General features: G+C 39.9%; 1 protein-coding gene across 1 annotated transcript in view; it reads right to left on the reverse strand.

The window, feature by feature from the left end:
- snx2 (sorting nexin 2) overlaps positions 1-16808 on the reverse strand; it is a 55737-nt gene that overhangs the window by 34795 nt on the left and 4134 nt on the right. Inside the window, exons 2-7 of the mRNA XM_043711701.2 lie at positions 12945-13059; positions 9140-9294; positions 6842-6908; positions 6336-6379; positions 5449-5590; positions 3329-3407 (exon numbers count right to left, since the gene is read on the reverse strand). Of these exons, the coding sequence (XP_043567636.1) occupies positions 3329-3407; positions 5449-5590; positions 6336-6379; positions 6842-6908; positions 9140-9294; positions 12945-13059 (602 nt within the window). The remainder of the gene's footprint in view (positions 1-3328; positions 3408-5448; positions 5591-6335; positions 6380-6841; positions 6909-9139; positions 9295-12944; positions 13060-16808) is intronic.

The following is a 16808-nucleotide window of genomic DNA, read 5'->3' on the forward strand; positions in this document are numbered from 1 at the left end:
TTGTAACACTTGGTTGCTTTGCAATGCATTCACATATGGTAGCTTATAGAAAAGCATTTACTTATTTCCCTCAATTCAAGGCTGCATTCCTTTTAATGTAGTATATCCTTGAAATCTCAAGTAGCACCTCAACTGCTGATGAAAATTCAGTTTGTATTCCATTTACTTATATAGATTGCTTTGCAGAAAAAAAAAACAAATACTACCATGAGACTGTATTGACAGGGTGGAGTGTACTTCTAAGTTGCAAATGCACTGTTACAGATTGTATGATGCATATTTTCACTGAAACCAAGACAAACTACATTCAGAATTGGTTCTAAAATTGGTGTGTAAACACTGGCCCATAACATAGGATTGCCAAAAACAGAAATGACTTAATGTTATAACATTTACTATCTTCAGTAACACTAAATGACAACATCAGGAAAACATGCAATGAAGGACAAAAACTTCCAGCTTTGGAAGTAGTATTTCCCAAAATCATTTATAACTACTTTCAAAATCATATCTATCTTTCTACATATCTACAGCTACCGATTTACTCAACTGCTTCCTTCCGTTCAAAATTCAATGCCTAAGTCCGCAGTATAAAACATTAAATCAGGCTATTCCCCAGTACACTTCCCTTCTCAACCCAAGTCCACAGACTTGAAAAATCATGGCAGACAACAGGCAAGCGGTAGACATGATCTTGTATGGACTTCAATAGGGCATTTGACAAGGTTCCCCATGGGAGACTGATTGGCAAAGTTAGAACTCATGGAATACAGGGAGAACTAGCCACATGGCTATAGAACTGACTCAAAAAGTAGAAGGCTAGAGGCCTTGACCAGTGGAGTGCCACAAGGATCGGTGCTGGGTCCACTACTTTATCATTTATAAATGACTTGGATGTGAGCATAAGGAGGTATAGTTACCAATTTTGAAGATTGCACCAAAATTAGAGGTGTAGTTGACAGCAAAGAAGGTTACCTCCAATTACAACAGGATCTTGATCAGATGGGCCAATGGGTGGCTGATGGAGTTTATTTTAGATAAATTGAGGTGCTGCATTTCAGAAAAGCAAGTCTTAGCAGGACTTGTACACTTAATGGTAAAGGTCCTAGGGAGAGTTGCTGAACAAAGACCTCAGAGTGCAGGTTCATACTTTCTCCTTGAAAGTAGAGTTGCAGTAGATAGGATAGTGAAGGTAGTGTTTGGTATGCTTTCCTTTATTGATCAGAGTATGAGTATAGGAGTTGGGAGGTCATGTTGCAGCTGCACAGGACATTGGTTATGTCACTTTTGGAATGGTGAGAGATTCTGGTCTCCTACCAGAAGGAGATCATGAATCTTGAAAGGGTTCAGAAAAGACTTCCAAGGATGTTGCCAGGGTTGCAGGATTTGAGCTATAGAGAGGTTAAATAGGCTGGGGCCGTTTTCCCTGGAGCAGAGGTGGAGGGGTGACCTTATAGAGGTCAATAGTATCATGAGGGGAATGGATAGAGTAAATAGACAAGGTCTTTATGCTGGGGTCAGAGTCCAGAACTAGAGGGCATAGGTTTAGGATGAGAGGGGAAGATATAAAAGAGACTTGAGGGGCAACATTCTCACTCAGAGGGTGGTATGTGTATGGAATGAGCTGCCAGAGGAAGTGGAGGCTGGTACAATTGTGACATTTAAAACGCATCTGGATGGGTACATGAATAGGAACGTTGGGAGGGATATGGGCCAAATGTTGGCAGGTGGGACAAGATTGGGTCAGGGTATCTAGTCAGCATGGATGAGTTGGACCAAAAGGGTCTGTTTCCATGCTGTACATCTATGAATCTAACACCTGTGCTGACTGGACCAAACTACATGACTTGCTTTTGTCTGCCTCAAAATAATTCAATATTCTAGTAACAGCAAGATAGCCTGCATTTTAAAATTTGTAGAGTACAAAATTTAAATCACATTCCCCTTTCTGCAGCAATAAATGTTTTAAAAAATCTTTTTAAGGTCATGCATATAGATATCTAAACAGGTACCTCTCCACTTCCCTTAACCCGGTGGGAAAATGAGGAATTGGAGTAGACATCTTAAGTGCACCAGCATTATCGGAGTTATTTGACTCCTGTTTATAAGAAGAATTAGTTTATAAGAAGTTTAATGAAGGCTTTCTTTACTTCTGACACCCAAGAGGACTTGTCCAGCAATAAAAGAGTCGAGAACGTGGCGCTGGAAAAGCACAGCAGGCCAGGCAGCATCGGAGAAGCGAAAGAATAAACATTTCAGGCAAAAGCCCTTAATCAGGAATCATCCCTTCCTCGAATGCTGCTTGACCTGCTGTGCTTTTCCAGCACCACACCCTCTACTCCAGTATCTACAGTCCTCACTTTCACCAGCAACAGATAGGATCAAAATACTCATGCTGTTTGAACTGGCAGTAGCTGGATATGGTTGATCACATTTGCCAACACTTCTCTAGAGTGCCGCAGCTGAAGGGAGCTCACCTAACTGAAGTCAGAATTATATAAAGACCCCCCTCAATTGGAGGTGTTGGAGAGATTATTTTCACCCATACTAGCAGCACTAGTAAATCAACTCCTTGCTGCTTGCTTCCCAGCCAGTGCAGAATATTCCTACTAGCATGCTTGTTTTAGCAGTGGAGGCAGAAAATGTCTTTTACCTCTAGTCTTGAATCTTTCAATGCAAAGACTTTTATACCCTTATACCAAACTTCATCGTGAGTTGTGGTGGTGGCAGGATCAAGTCCAATTCACCAGTTACACTTGCTGACTACTGGGGCCCAGTCCAGCAATGCAGTTCAAAAAAGTTCTTTTCCCCTCAATGGCACCACCCCATTGCAATTGCTACGCTACTCTATCCAAAGGAACCTTATTAACATTCATGCAAGTTCAGCCTTTTAAGCATCTGGTTGGTGCCTCTGCTTTCAAATTGACCAGACAGCTCTGGACTCTGGTCAGTTCTTCTGCGGGTGCTTCAGCCAAACAACATGTATATAAAAGCCCAAATCAGGCTATTTAACTATGCAAATAAATGGATAAGTTTAAAAAGACAAGAAAAGCAAGCTGAAGAAAGAATTGTAAGCTAATCTGATGCCTTTAAGTATTCATATGGAAAGCCAACTTAAAGTGCATCCCTAAAGTGAGCAAACACATGATCCCAGAGAGCCTCAAAAGTAGAAGTGTAATGATCAGTAGCTGCCATCAAAATACACTCAGGGATCCATCCAAGTTTTAGGATAGCATAGATCAGAAGTTAAATCAAATCTTCTCCATAATTAGGTCATACCTTTTTAGGTCATATATTCAAGATTTTTAAATTCTGTTAAGAAAGTTACCTCTCCAAGGATGCTCTCCTTTTTTCAACAAAATCTGCTGATGATGGATCTTCTTTTCCAACTTTGACTTTGGTCATACCTTTAGAGGGTAAAAACAAATTATCCATGTCAGGTCAGTTTTGTTAGTGCTTCATCCAAGTCCAGAGTTTAGTCAGCCAAAATTCAGTTCAGTCAAATTTAGAACTGTTCAATTTTGCACGTCAAAATTTGTAAACTCTCATTTCCCATCACTTTAGAAAAAGGGATGAAATACTCTTGGAGGCAACAAAAAGATAAAATTGCAGTGTTGGAAAGGTGGTGGTGGAGGAATTATGCATGGCCAGGACAGTTCCTCGAAGCAACATGTAAATAGTCCATTCTAGATCAGGTATTGGGGAAGGGATCCTGCAGATGATCAAAGTTGCAGTGGAGCATTTTTGGAACAGTGATTACTTACTGATAAGGAAGAGAGTAGTCCTCAGCTGAAAGTACTAAACTGGGGAAAGGCTAACTACCGCAATATTAGACAGGAACTGTCAAATGCAGATTGGGGTGGTTGTTGGAGGGAAAGTCCACATCTGGCATGTGAGATTCTTTTACAAGGCCAAGTATGCAGGACCAAAATACTCCTGTGAAAGTGAAGGATAAGAACAGCAAGATTAGGGAACCTTGACAAGAGAAAGAGTTTGTTGTTTCAAAAACATTCGAAAAAAGTAAGGTTTATGAAACTGAAGACAGAGTGCCCTCAAAAGAATCCAACAATAGCACAATAGAACTCTAGTTAGAAGGAGCCATGAAATGTCTTTGGCAAACAAGATTAAAAGGAAAATACCAACTCATTTCATAGAGACAAAAATTAAAAAAAAAAATTGACATTAAGAGCAAGAGGGTAACTAAACGGATCAGTCCTCAAGGAAGATTTAGCCATGGAACCAAAGGAAGTTAGTTTGGGGAGGGACGTGTGCACAGATGCAGTCTATCTGCACTTGACAGGCCTTTGACAAAATGCCTCATGCAGGCTGATACAGAAGGTGAGGTCCCATGGGACCCATGGTGAGCTGGATACAGAACTGTCTTGGTCACAGAAGGTAGGGGAAGGTGGTTTTCCTGACTGGGGTCCCTGCTATTAAGTGATCTGGAGGAGAATGTAAGTGGCCTGATTACTAAATTTGTAGATGACAGACTGGGAGAGCAGTGGATAGTGAAGAGGTTTGCTAGCAATATAGCATGATAAAGGTAGGCTGGAAACTTGGCTAGAGAATTAGTGGGTAGAGTTCAATCCAGACGAAGTGAGCTGAAGCATTTGGCAAGATTAATATATAGTCCAGGGCAGAGCTCTTAGGAGCATCAACAGACTGAAGGATTGAGGCATACAGGTCCAATTTCACTGAAACCAATTTAAGTTGATAAAGTTGGTCAAGGCAGCATATGGCATGCTTGCCAATTTTTTGTACTCTGCAGAGAATTCGTGCTGCAGATGTATAGACCTATAGTTAGGTCACAATTGGAATAATGCATCAGTTCCAATCACATGAATAGAAGGATGTGTAGGCTTTGGAGAAAGTACAGAAGAAATGATTTTGCCTGGATCGAAGGCATTAGCTATGAGGAGAGGTTGGATAAACTTCATCTGTTTTCACTTAAAGAGGAAAAGGTGACCTGGAAGTAGTTTATAAAATTGAGACAAGGAAAGAATAGTCAGTCTTGCCCCTCTCCCTCACCCCCAGGGAGAAACATTACTTAGTCTTAAACAGTTACAGTAAAAAAGGATATGCAAGAGGCAAGTGCTTTTTTACTCAGAGGGTGTAATTGTCTGGAGAATGCTGCCAGGAGACAAAACAAAAACAACTTTTAGAGGCATCTTGACAGATCTAGGATTCTGAGAAGAGGGATACAGATAGTGCACATGTTTAAAAAAAAAGGGTTTCTTTAGTTTAGGAAAGGCATCATATGCCAGCACATGCTTAGTGATCTGAAGGGACTGTTCCTGTACTGAGCTTTGTTGTACAATTGTCAAGAAACAGTACCAGCCTTATACCTACATTGTATCTTAAAAGTCAGGACAGAGCATGGAACAGTATGTCACAACCAAACAGTGCAGGCATTAAATGCACTTTGCTACAATTAAAAATCATCCTTACCTACAAGACTTTTCTCTGGTGCAGGAGGAACTATATAACCGACATGCATATATTTTGCTGCTAATTTGCTGTGCAGACCCAGAAAGTCACTAAATCTCCTTTTCACTGTAAACTCTTTGCTGTTAAACATGGACAAAGTAGTCTGCATGAAAGAAACAGATCCATAATTACTCTAGTTGGCATGGACTATTTAACCATCAGCTGGAAGTGCCTCTCTGAAGGGAAGGAAAAACTCTGGTCCAAACTAAGATTAAAGTCTTAGTGTAACCTTGGGAAAATGCTGAAGTTTGCATTATTTCAAATGTTTGAAACAAGAGGATTTATGTTTAAAATAGTGTTGCCTCCATACTTTTAATATAGTGTACAGCATGCAAATCAGTATCTTTATTGATAGAGAAAACAGCACCAGAAAGGTAGGAAATATAAAGCCTTTTACTAAGATTCAAGAATTGGTCCAGTTTATTTCACTCCACTATAGTTGATTTTGAACATCTTAAAGCATGACCTCCAGTGAGAGATAATGTTATGTATACAAGAGGGTCTTACTGCACGGTCCAATACTGTAGTGTAATGGGTTTCCTTATGCCTGGTTGGAACATGATTGTCTGCTTTAGAAGCATTCCTCCATTATAAGGAGCCGTATAATTAGGTACGTGGGGAAGGGTAGAGATATTAGGGTCCATGTCATTTATGTGTACAGAGGGTCCACAGCCCAGGTACGTGTAGATGATGTCACGCCTGGCACCGTTACGGGTGTGTGCGCGCATGCGGTGGATTTGTTGTATTATTCAGCTAATTGGCTCAGATATTTTAATCTAAAAATCATACTTTAGCAAAACCAGGACAAAGTTCAATCCATCAAGAACATTTTGCATTGTATCCATTACCTTAGTGGATACTCTGTAAGCCATGTAAGCATTCATTCCATCACCTAAGTACCAAGACAAGACATTATTAGACAGAAATACACATTACAGCTTGCTACAGAAAAGGATATCTAGATGACTGATTTAATGCAGGTTCTAAAGGAGTGATAATAAAAAAGTAAAGACAAGGAACAGGAAGCAAAATAAAAAAAAAAGGTTCACAGCAAAGCTCCATGAAGGAAATTTGGGAACAGGAAATGGTGATTAATTCTACAAAGTTCCTTCCTAGAAAGGAAATTAAAAATACAAAGGAAAAAGTGGGAATGTTAACCAAATGACAGGAATGCACTAAATAGCTATACAAAAAAAAGTGTGGGCTCAGCTGAAAGAAAATACAAAAAAAAGTGTAAAACAGTCAAGTCTTAAAAAAAACTTAATGAAAGGAGTCCAAATATTGTTATAGTTTACTACACTACTTTATAAAGGGATAAGTAGTCAGACTGTCATTATGTTAACCTTTTACTCACCAACTTTTTCTGGATCAGAAACAGACACATGAATGTCAAATGTATCACCATTAGCTTCTTCCTCAATCTGGAATAAAAGAATGGGCACCAGTCTAAATACTTAAATTGTTAAGCACAAAAGATCTAAATTAAACAGAATCCTGAACAGACTTAATTCAGATTTTTTAGAATGGATCATTAAGGAAAAAAAATTAAAATGCAACATTAAATTCAAGTAGTGACACAAAAGGCTTTATTAATTAGAAAGACAAGTTTTAATATCTATCAGAACTAGTTAACTTGAGTAATAGTAAACTGAAGACTATGGAGAATGCAGTATCATGTATAAGAAGTTTGGTTCAGTTTTGTTTGGTATAGTAAAGAGCATGCCCTTTCAGTACTCGTTATTAATTGCCTACATACTTCTGTAATACTTGAACCAAAGAAGTCTGGGATAAAATTTTATTTGATCAACTACCAGAATTTAAAGTTATGAATAAGATCAGCCTCAGTCCATCACATACTGTATTTTTGACATCTCCATTTCAGTTTAAAACTACTTGAACACTCAATACAAGTGCTAGAATCAAAAGTGTTACAGCAGAGAGCAGCCAGACAAATCTGTATTGACTTCTGCAAGAGGAATCTCCCAGGTTCCGATCACCCAACCCCTTTCCCAAAAAGTTCTACAACTCTCAATTGTACAATTCTGCTTTGAAAGTCCCAAATCACGCTGCACTAAGTGTGAAGGAGGCATTCTGTATCTTTTGACTGCTGAAGATGTTCTTCCATGCTGCTACTTGTTCTTTTTCCCCCCATGTTTCAAATTTAAATCTTTCAGGAGAAGGACTTGGAGTTTCTCAACCAACAGTTGTCCCCTTCAGGATTTTGAAAGCTACCAAAATTTTCCCCTCGATTATCTCTTCAAAGTGAGCATTCTCAACAATCTACCCACATAACTCAAGTCTGATTCCTCAAACTATTCTTTTAGATCTTTCCCCACACCTTTAAGGTTTTGTGGGACGCAAAAATTGGAGAACACCAGTTGAGGCCAAGCCAAGTGTTTTAGAAACAAAGTTCACCACAATTTTTGGTTTTATACATAAAATTTCTAGATAGAAATCAAAAAAAGTCCCATATGCATGTAAGCATTCAGGCTCCTCTGCCACCTTCAAGGATCAATGTACATACACACCAGGCACCTTGTACTCTTTTTAGAATGGAATCATTTACATTGACTCTCATTCTTCTTACAGAACTGCCCTTCACAGCTCAGTGTGAAATTTAATCTGATATAATGGCTAATGGAATTGGTAGACATTCAAGACATTTTTCAGTTATCTTGCTCACAGCTCAATACTTCGTTTTTTAATTTTCAATTGATGAAAGTTATACCTGGCACACCCAAAGTCTAGCCTAGACAAGGCACATACACAATTATACCTGAAGTTAGTTTAAAAAAAAAAATCACAATTTTTGTTACACCAAAATTTAGTTCTGATATTTCTATTATGGATTTATAAACATCAGCTTTTATTAAAGAACATGGCATGATTGACACACAAGGAAACAAGCAGGAAATTGTAGCTTATTCAGATTGTGCTTTCAGTTTGCTTTGAGAAATTATGTAGATAATGTAAATGACTCCGTTTGGAAAAAAAAATGTTGCAGATGTTGGCATAAATTAAAACAAAGCCCCAGCCACTTTTCCTAGTTTTATGCTCCAATCCTGACACAAGAAATCTTGTATGTTTTTTATACTTTTAAAAACTAACAGGATGTGAGCACCATTAAGTAACATTTATTGCCCATGCCTAACTGCCCAGAGTCCAGTTAAGAGTCAACCACATGGCTGTGCCTGGAGTCAAACGTAGGTCAGACCAGGTAAGGATAGCAGTTTCCTTGGCCCAAAAAAACACTAGTGAACAGATGGGTTCTGACCATGAATCCATTGTTGATAGTCATCAGTAGACTCTTAATTCCAGATATTTATTGAATTCAAATTCCACCATTCCAGAATTTGAATCTGGACCCCCAGAGTCTCTAGATTAATAGTCTGTTGATAACATCACTAGCCATCACCTCCCTTTAAAAAAAAAAATCACAATGTGAAAATTGATTACTTTGTGCCAGTTTGGGGCTTTAATTAGTTTATCTATACAACATTAAACTACATTCAAGTATGTTACTGCACAAAGTGAACTGGATATCAAAAATGGGATAAGATTGTATATTAACTGCTCAATTGATATCTAGACTCATTAAAATAAGCCCATAGGAAGATGCCATGGTAGACTACACAACTTTTAATATTCATACCTCTTTAGATCGATCAAACATCATAGGATGAGATATTTTTATTTCTGATCGTGGGGCGATGAGTGTTGGAGATACTGGTGTAATAGGTGGAGTTGGTTCTGGAGAAAGTATATGTTCTCTTTCAGGACTGTCAAGAGACACCTCATCGGTAGCTTCTGAAAAGAAATGCAGAAAAGCTTAACTACAAGAACCAATAGCTGTCCTATAGCTTCCCTAAAATTCTACACATTTTTAGTAACTGGTGTGTTGGAAATAAAAAGACTGGGCTGCAGTCATTTAAGTTTCACAACATTTAATTTTGAAGACAATGAACCAAAGCATATCTAATATTTTCCCCCAAATCTATAAACACTTGACTTACTAATCACATGGGACTGATGCACTAGTTGATCATTCTTCTATCTCCATCCATAATCATCCGTTACGTTTCAGATTTGGAAGATGTTTTGGTAACATGAGCCAATGGAAGTCAGCCAACTCTTCCCTGATTTGGTTATTTACAGAATTCTTGCCTCAAAATCTATCAAAAGACTTAAATCTCAAGATGTACACAATTACTTTGTAGAAAGTTAAAAAAAAATTCACAGGACACTGGTATCACTCAGCATTTGTCATCCATTTTCCTGGTCAACCTTAAAGTGCTGCAGTCCAGTGTGTGAAGTTGACACAAGTGATGCTCAGAAGGTAATGAAACAATGGTGACAGTGGAGGAGTGGAGATTTAGTTCCAGTTATTGCGGTGATAACTCAACTATTCTGATAGATTGAGAGTGCTACATACTAGATCATCGAATTGAGCCCTGCAGCTAAATGCAAATTAAACTGAATGCAGCATTTGCCAGTAATTCAAAGCCACCAGTATGTCCAACAGTTCCACCCATCATTTCCAACTTCCAATAACAAAAAAAAAGTGGAGATGCAACACACTCAGATTTCTATGTTATCCATCTGATTTCAATTACTTTCTCTGGGATTTAATTTCTGAGGTGATCATGATTTGTTTGACAATGAAAATTACTAAGTAGTTAGCATCTAAAATTACCTGATGAAATCCTGTCACTAAGTGATTTCTCCATACCTTTCAAAAAATTTTAACTACTACTTGGAACCTTGAAAAATGACAGTTAGTTTGCAGGGATTCAATTCTTGCTCAGAAACAACTGTTGCACCTCACAGATGAATATGGTGTTCAGATCCAAAACAGAGGAATAAAATCCCAGTTAGACTTTTCAGGCAAGAATACCTGGATATAATAGAATGTAGAACTGTACAGCACAGGAATAGGTTCTTTGGCATATGGTCTGAACATGATGCGCAGTTAAACCCTTTCTGCCTGCCCTTGGTCCATATCCCTCCAATCCTTACATACTGACGTGACTATTAAAAAAATCTCAAACACCCTTACTGTATCTACCCTAACAATAGATTCCAGACTTCTACCACTGTAGGAAGTTTTCCCCTCATCTCCTTTGACCTTTCTCCCCTCTCATCCTAAATGCATGCCCCCAGGAATAGACATTTCAACTCGTCATCTTTTTTCCAACGACACAATCTGTGGATCTCAATTTTATAGACTATTACAAAGTCTCCACCACTCCAGAGAAAACAACTCATTTTTCAAGCCTCTCCTGACAGCATATGCCCTCTAATTTAGGCAGCATACTGACAAATATCTTCTGTACTTGCTCCAAAGCTTCTACATTCTTCCTGTAATGAAGCAACCACAATACTGTAACTGTGGCCTAACCAAAGTCTTATAAAGCTGCAAGATTACATTGACTCTTGTACTCAATTCCCCAACCAGTAAGGCAAGCATGCCATGCGGCTTCTTTACCTTAGAGTGGCCACTTTCAGGGAGCTATGTATTTGAACCCCAATATCCCTCTATACAAGGCAGTTCAGACTCCTGCCGTTAACTGTATACTTGGCCTTAACATTTGATCTACCAAAGTGCAATACCTCTCACTTACCCAGATTAAATTCCACTTCTAAAAACCATCTACACTATCCACACTCCATTGAACTTTGCATTGTCTGCAAACATACTAATCTATTCAACTACATTTCCAAAGACATTTATACACTATAACAAAGTGATTCTAGTACTAATGCCTGCAAACCACCACTAATCACAGACCTCCAGCTGGGAAAACATCCTTCTATCACTATGTTCTGACATCTATGGGCAAGCCACTTCTGAACCATGCAACAAGTCACTGTTGATCCATGCATCTTAATAGTCTGGATGAGCCTACTACGAGGGACCTTGTTGAAAGCCTTACTAAAAATCTGTAGACAATGTCCACTGTTCTCCCTTCATCACCTTTGTCATCTCTTCAAAACAAATTCAAGTTAGTAAAACATGACTTGCCCTGCACAAAGACATGCTGACTGTCCCTAATTAGGCCATGTTTTTCCACATGGCTGAGAATCCTAATGGTTAGGATTTATAACATCCACAACAGGCAAGACTCTGGTCCAAAAAGTTTCCTGGATTATCCCAATGGCCATTTATGTATGGAACAATGCCCTCCAATTGTAACGAAGTCCTTAAACCTTATTTTGCAAGGAAATGCAGAGCATAATAAATTTACAGGAAATAAAGTTTCTATAAAAACAGATTTAATATTCAGGAGCACTCAAGTCAGGTATATTTGAAACAGATTCTATTCTGGAAGATTTTTTCAGAACTGAAAATGTTGCTTGAGGCATTTGCAGCAGGGCTATTAGGACATTGCCCAATTAAAAATGGCATGCTGCCAGTTTAAAACTATTGCCCAGTCAATTGCTACCAAAATAAAGGTTTGGTGACCATTTCAGGAACCTGTTGCCAAGTGTACTGAAGCACCAACATTGCCATCAGCTTACCCTAGTACAGAATAACAGACATTTTTGAAGTACAACTTTGCAGGACAAAATTATTCCTGTATTAATAACAGCTAGGGCAGCAATTAGCATTTACATGTACAAAGCTTTAATTGTCAACACCTAATTTGAATAGGACAAAACCATGTCAAGAGCCTGCATAAATTTCACAGACTGAGTTCTCAGAGCCAAGCAATTTAATCAATAAATTCAGTAGTGGAACATATTCAAACTGATGCAGAAGTCTTGAAATTGACAAAGGGTCAAACAGGGAAGCAAACAAAAAAGGTGGATTTAAGGCCACACCACAGATCAGCAATTATCTTAAAATGAAAAGGCAGAGAAATCTCAAAAGCTCATGACCCAAAAATCCCACTTGCACACTACTTATTAACAAGCAGGTTTGTTTCATTCTTCATTCCAGCTCTACAGTCAACTTGGAGATGGAATTATCTTAAATCAAACTAAGATGATCAGCAACTTATAGGAGGTTTATAAAATAGTGAGGGGCATGGATAGGATAAATAGATAAGTCTCTTCCCAGGATTGGGAGTCCAGAACTAGAGGGCATAGGTTTAGAGTGAGAGGGGAAAAGATATAAAAGAGACCCAAGGGGCAACCTTTTCACTCAGAGGGTGGTTACATGTTTACAATGAGCTGCCAGAGGAAGTGGTGGAGGCTAGTACAATTGCAACATTTAAAAAAGGCATCTGGATAGGTATACGAATAGGAAGGGTTGGGAGGATATGGCCTGGGCGCTGGCAGGAAGGACAAGTTTAGTATGGGATATCTAGTCAGCATGGACGAGTTGGATCGAAGGACTGTTTCCATGCTGTACAACCCTATGATTATGAATTTAACGTAGAGCAGTTGAGATATAGTGTGCCATTACAACTGTAGCTCAAGTCCATAAAGTACCACAGAACTGCACTGTGCCTCACCTGCAAAAAGGTCTTCATGGTCATCATCCAGCAAAGTATCAGATTTGGGACCGTTAGACTTCACACTTATGTCTTCTGCTGGAAGACTGGCAGGCTCTGGAGATGATGGGCTGGACTGGAAGAGAACACATCAAGTTTAGTCATGGATTAGTTTCAATCCAAATTTGATAAGTGGAGAGAAAACCAAAATGCCAAGATAATACAAACATCCATAAACAAAAAGGTGTTAACAAGTTCGCAAAAGAAGCAGCACAAGAAAATCAGACTAATAGTCACATTTGTACTAGCAAGAATTCATGCATTTCCTTACTCATTGTTAACTATTGGCACTTCAAAAATGTTTGACATACTTTACAGAAATTTGTATTGTTTAAAGCTCCTAAAAAAAGCTGCATATTTAAGTTAGCCTATAAATCAACTGAAATTAGGACAGCTACATTAAAATGTACTACAAGCATTTAACGTGCTTAGTTATTAACAAAGGTAAGTTAAAATTCTACTAAAGTTAAAATTGGTGTCTCTAGTGCACTAAACATTTACCAGCAGTTCTAGTCATTTATAACATCTCCAGTAAGAGATTAAGCAAGCTATATATTTGGAAGCTACACAATGAATATTCAAAATACTCCTATGAAATGCATTTTAAACACTATTAAGACTGAAAACTATGCTGAGTCAGCTTTCAAAATGCATCACTGTTCTTAGTGTGGTGAAACATACACATTGCAAAAGAATCAAAGGTCAATTTGGCTAACCTGTCCTTGCACTAATATTTTTTCATCCTCTGTTCAAAATGTTAAGAAAACACAAAACCAAGTACACTTTGAAAATTATATGCATGCAATAGATCATTAGTCATGCCAAAATAAAACATGTTCATAAATCTATAGAAAAGAAGTTGAGATAAGGATGCCTGTCTGAAAGTGATTAAGACAAAACTAAGAATTCACTTCACATGTTTGACTATAAGAGAAATGCAGTTTTTCATAATCCAAGCAGAGCGAGACTTCCTCGTCAAGCACATTCCACTTTATTTTCCAGTTCCACTCAGTTTAAGTTACAATGTAATTTAAGAGATGTCGTTGATAATGGATCTCAAGTGATATGACCAAAACATTTCCTATTATCACAAACGCCAACAGTAGCCCTTGACAGATAGTGGAGGAGAAAGTGAGGTCTGCAGATGCTGGAGATCAAAGTTGAAACTTTATTGCTGGAACAGCACAGCAGGTCAGGCAGCATCCAGGGAACAGGAGATTCGACGTTTCGGGCACAGGCCCTTCTTCAGGAATGAGCAGAGAGTGTTCAGCAGGAGAAGATAAAAGGTAGGGAGGAGGGACTTGGAGGAGGGGCGTTGGAAATGTGATAGGTGGAAAGAGGTCAAGGTGAAGGTGATAGGTCGGAGTAGGATGGAGGCGGAGAGGTCAAGAAGAAGACTGCAGGTCAGGAAGGCGGTGCCGGGCTGGAGGGATTCGGCTGAGATAAGGAGGGGGGAGGGGGGATGAAGAAACTGGTGAAGTCCAAGTTCATCCCCTGTGGTTGGAGGGTTCCCAGTCGGAAGATAAGACGCTCCTCCTCCGACCGTCGCGTTGTTGTGGTTTGGCGGAGGATGAGTCCAATGACCTGCATATCCTCGGTGGAGTGGGAGGGGGAGTTGAAATGCTGTGCTACAGGGTGGTTGGGTTGGTTCGTCCGGGTGGCCCAGAGGTGCTCTCTGAATCACTCCGCAAGTAGGCGGCCTGTCTCCCCAATATAGAGGAGGCCACACCGGCTGCAGCGGATGCAGTAGATGTGGGTGGAGGTGCAGGTGAATCTGTGGCGGATATGGAAGTTTCCTTTGGGGCCTTGGAGAGAAGTGAGGGGGGAGGTGTGGGCGCAAGTGTTGCACCTCCTGCGGTTGCAAGGGAAGGTGCCGGGAGTGGAGGTTGGGTCGGTGGGGGGTGTGGATCTGACAAGGGAGTCGCGGAGGGAGTGGTCTCTACAGAAAGCTGATAGGGGAGGGGAGGGAAATATATCCTTGGTGCTGGGGTCTGTTTGGAGGTGGCGGAAGTGACGGCGGATGATGTGCTGTACATGGAGATTGGTGGGGTGGTAGGTGAGGACCAGTGGGGTTCTGTCCTGGTGGCGGTTGGAGGGGCGGGGCTCAAGGGCGGAGGAGCGGGAAGTGGAAGAGATGCGGTGGAGGGCACCGTCGACCACGTCGGGGGGGGAAATTGCGGTCCTTGAAGGAGGAGTAGTGGAAGCAGTGCATCTTGCATTGTCTCAAGGCTGCAGAAATAAGTGGACAGTTCTATAAAAGAATGTTAAGGGGTTGGTTGGAGGGGGGGGGGGGGGGGGGGGGGGGGGAGGAGGAGGAGAGAGGAAAGAAATTGAGAGAAAGAAGAGGGGAAGTTGAGCAATGAGCAATGCCATTGGAGGCAAAAAGCATCATCAGCAGTCAGATGTGCAACTGAGCCAGGTTTTATGAAAGGTTGAAATTATATGGCACCAAAAGCCTGGAGCAACACTGTAGCAGCAGTCCCATCTAATCTTAAATTGACAACCAGTTTATAATCTGGTGGGTTGAGGAGATTCTGCTAAGATATGGGTGACCGCCAAGACCAATCTGTGCTCAGGATGTGCCACTGCAGATGGCTCAGCAGTTAGAAAACAATTTTGGATAAGGTGCTCACCCAGGTTTTCCTTCAGCCTTTGAAATTTACTGGTTTTTGATGGTGGCAAGACAGCAATTCTGGACAAGACTCTCAGGATTCAAAGTCAACAGCAAATTCTTGACCTTCTAGCACTTCCTTTGACTATCATGAAAACATACACCAATCTTGCTGCAAAAAAGAGTAGGTGTCAGACAATTTGGCTGCATGACAGTCCAACTAAATCAGGACTGCTCAAACAGGAGAATGGAGGTTAAAAAAAGTGGCATGCTCCCATGCCTAGTATTGTGACTTTCAGAAGCTTAGTATGAGACTGGTACAGTCCAAGTCTTGCATGCAGCAGAACGAATGTTCGGTAGCCAGACCCACTTAAGTCTGACATCCAAATTCATGCATTACATACAAGAATTAACCAAGCATATCTTAAAAGACCAAAGTTTGCTGCCAAACTTCCAAGTACTGGAAAGCATCATTAGCACTCAGTTGTATTTGTTGAGTGATCACCACCAAAAGTCCCAGAGGACATGGATATCTTCTTAGAGAGCAGGGACTGATCAGTTTAATCTGAGGGTTTCCACATCTCAGGCAAGATCAAGAAAGTTGGTCCTTTATGCTGACATCAGCCAGCGTGGAAATTGAATCTGTACTGACAGTGCTAGTCCACAGTACAAAGTCAACTTGAATGAAGAGGCAAACAGGGAGGAGGAAAAAAAAAGGCTGCCTGATGATCGATGTAGAATTTCTCAAATTCTAGGATTCAAACTCCACTGGCTTCCAAAGTCATCTGTTATTGATTACACGTTCCAATGTGCCTCCAATTGTAACAGGGAGCTTCAGCCATTTGTTACAACAAATTTCATTTAAAACCTCATTTCCTACACCATCCCTCTAAGAACACAATGCATTGTGAATTCTCTTACTTTCCTTTAAAACAAAGAGCAGCATTTGTCACTTTAAGTGGCATTTTAAATGCAAATCAGTTGAACCACAAACATTTAATATTTGTTTTTCTAACCAGAGTTAGGCGATGCCAAACTTGGCAGAAAATTTTTACTGGAAATGTAAGTTCATGAAAAATATTGAAAGTAAATACTTGCCAACTTAATTTAGGATAATAGAGTAGGAGAATGTGTCTGGGTGGGTTACTCTGCAGAGGGTCAGTATGGGCTTGTTGGGCCGAAGGGCCTGTTTGCTTCCACACTCTTGGAATTCT

This window comes from Chiloscyllium plagiosum, unplaced genomic scaffold, assembly GCF_037043375.1.
Source record: "Chiloscyllium plagiosum isolate Xiang-an unplaced genomic scaffold, Cpla_swu_hap1 HiC_scaffold_2, whole genome shotgun sequence".
Lineage (NCBI taxonomy): Eukaryota > Metazoa > Chordata > Chondrichthyes > Orectolobiformes > Hemiscylliidae > Chiloscyllium > Chiloscyllium plagiosum.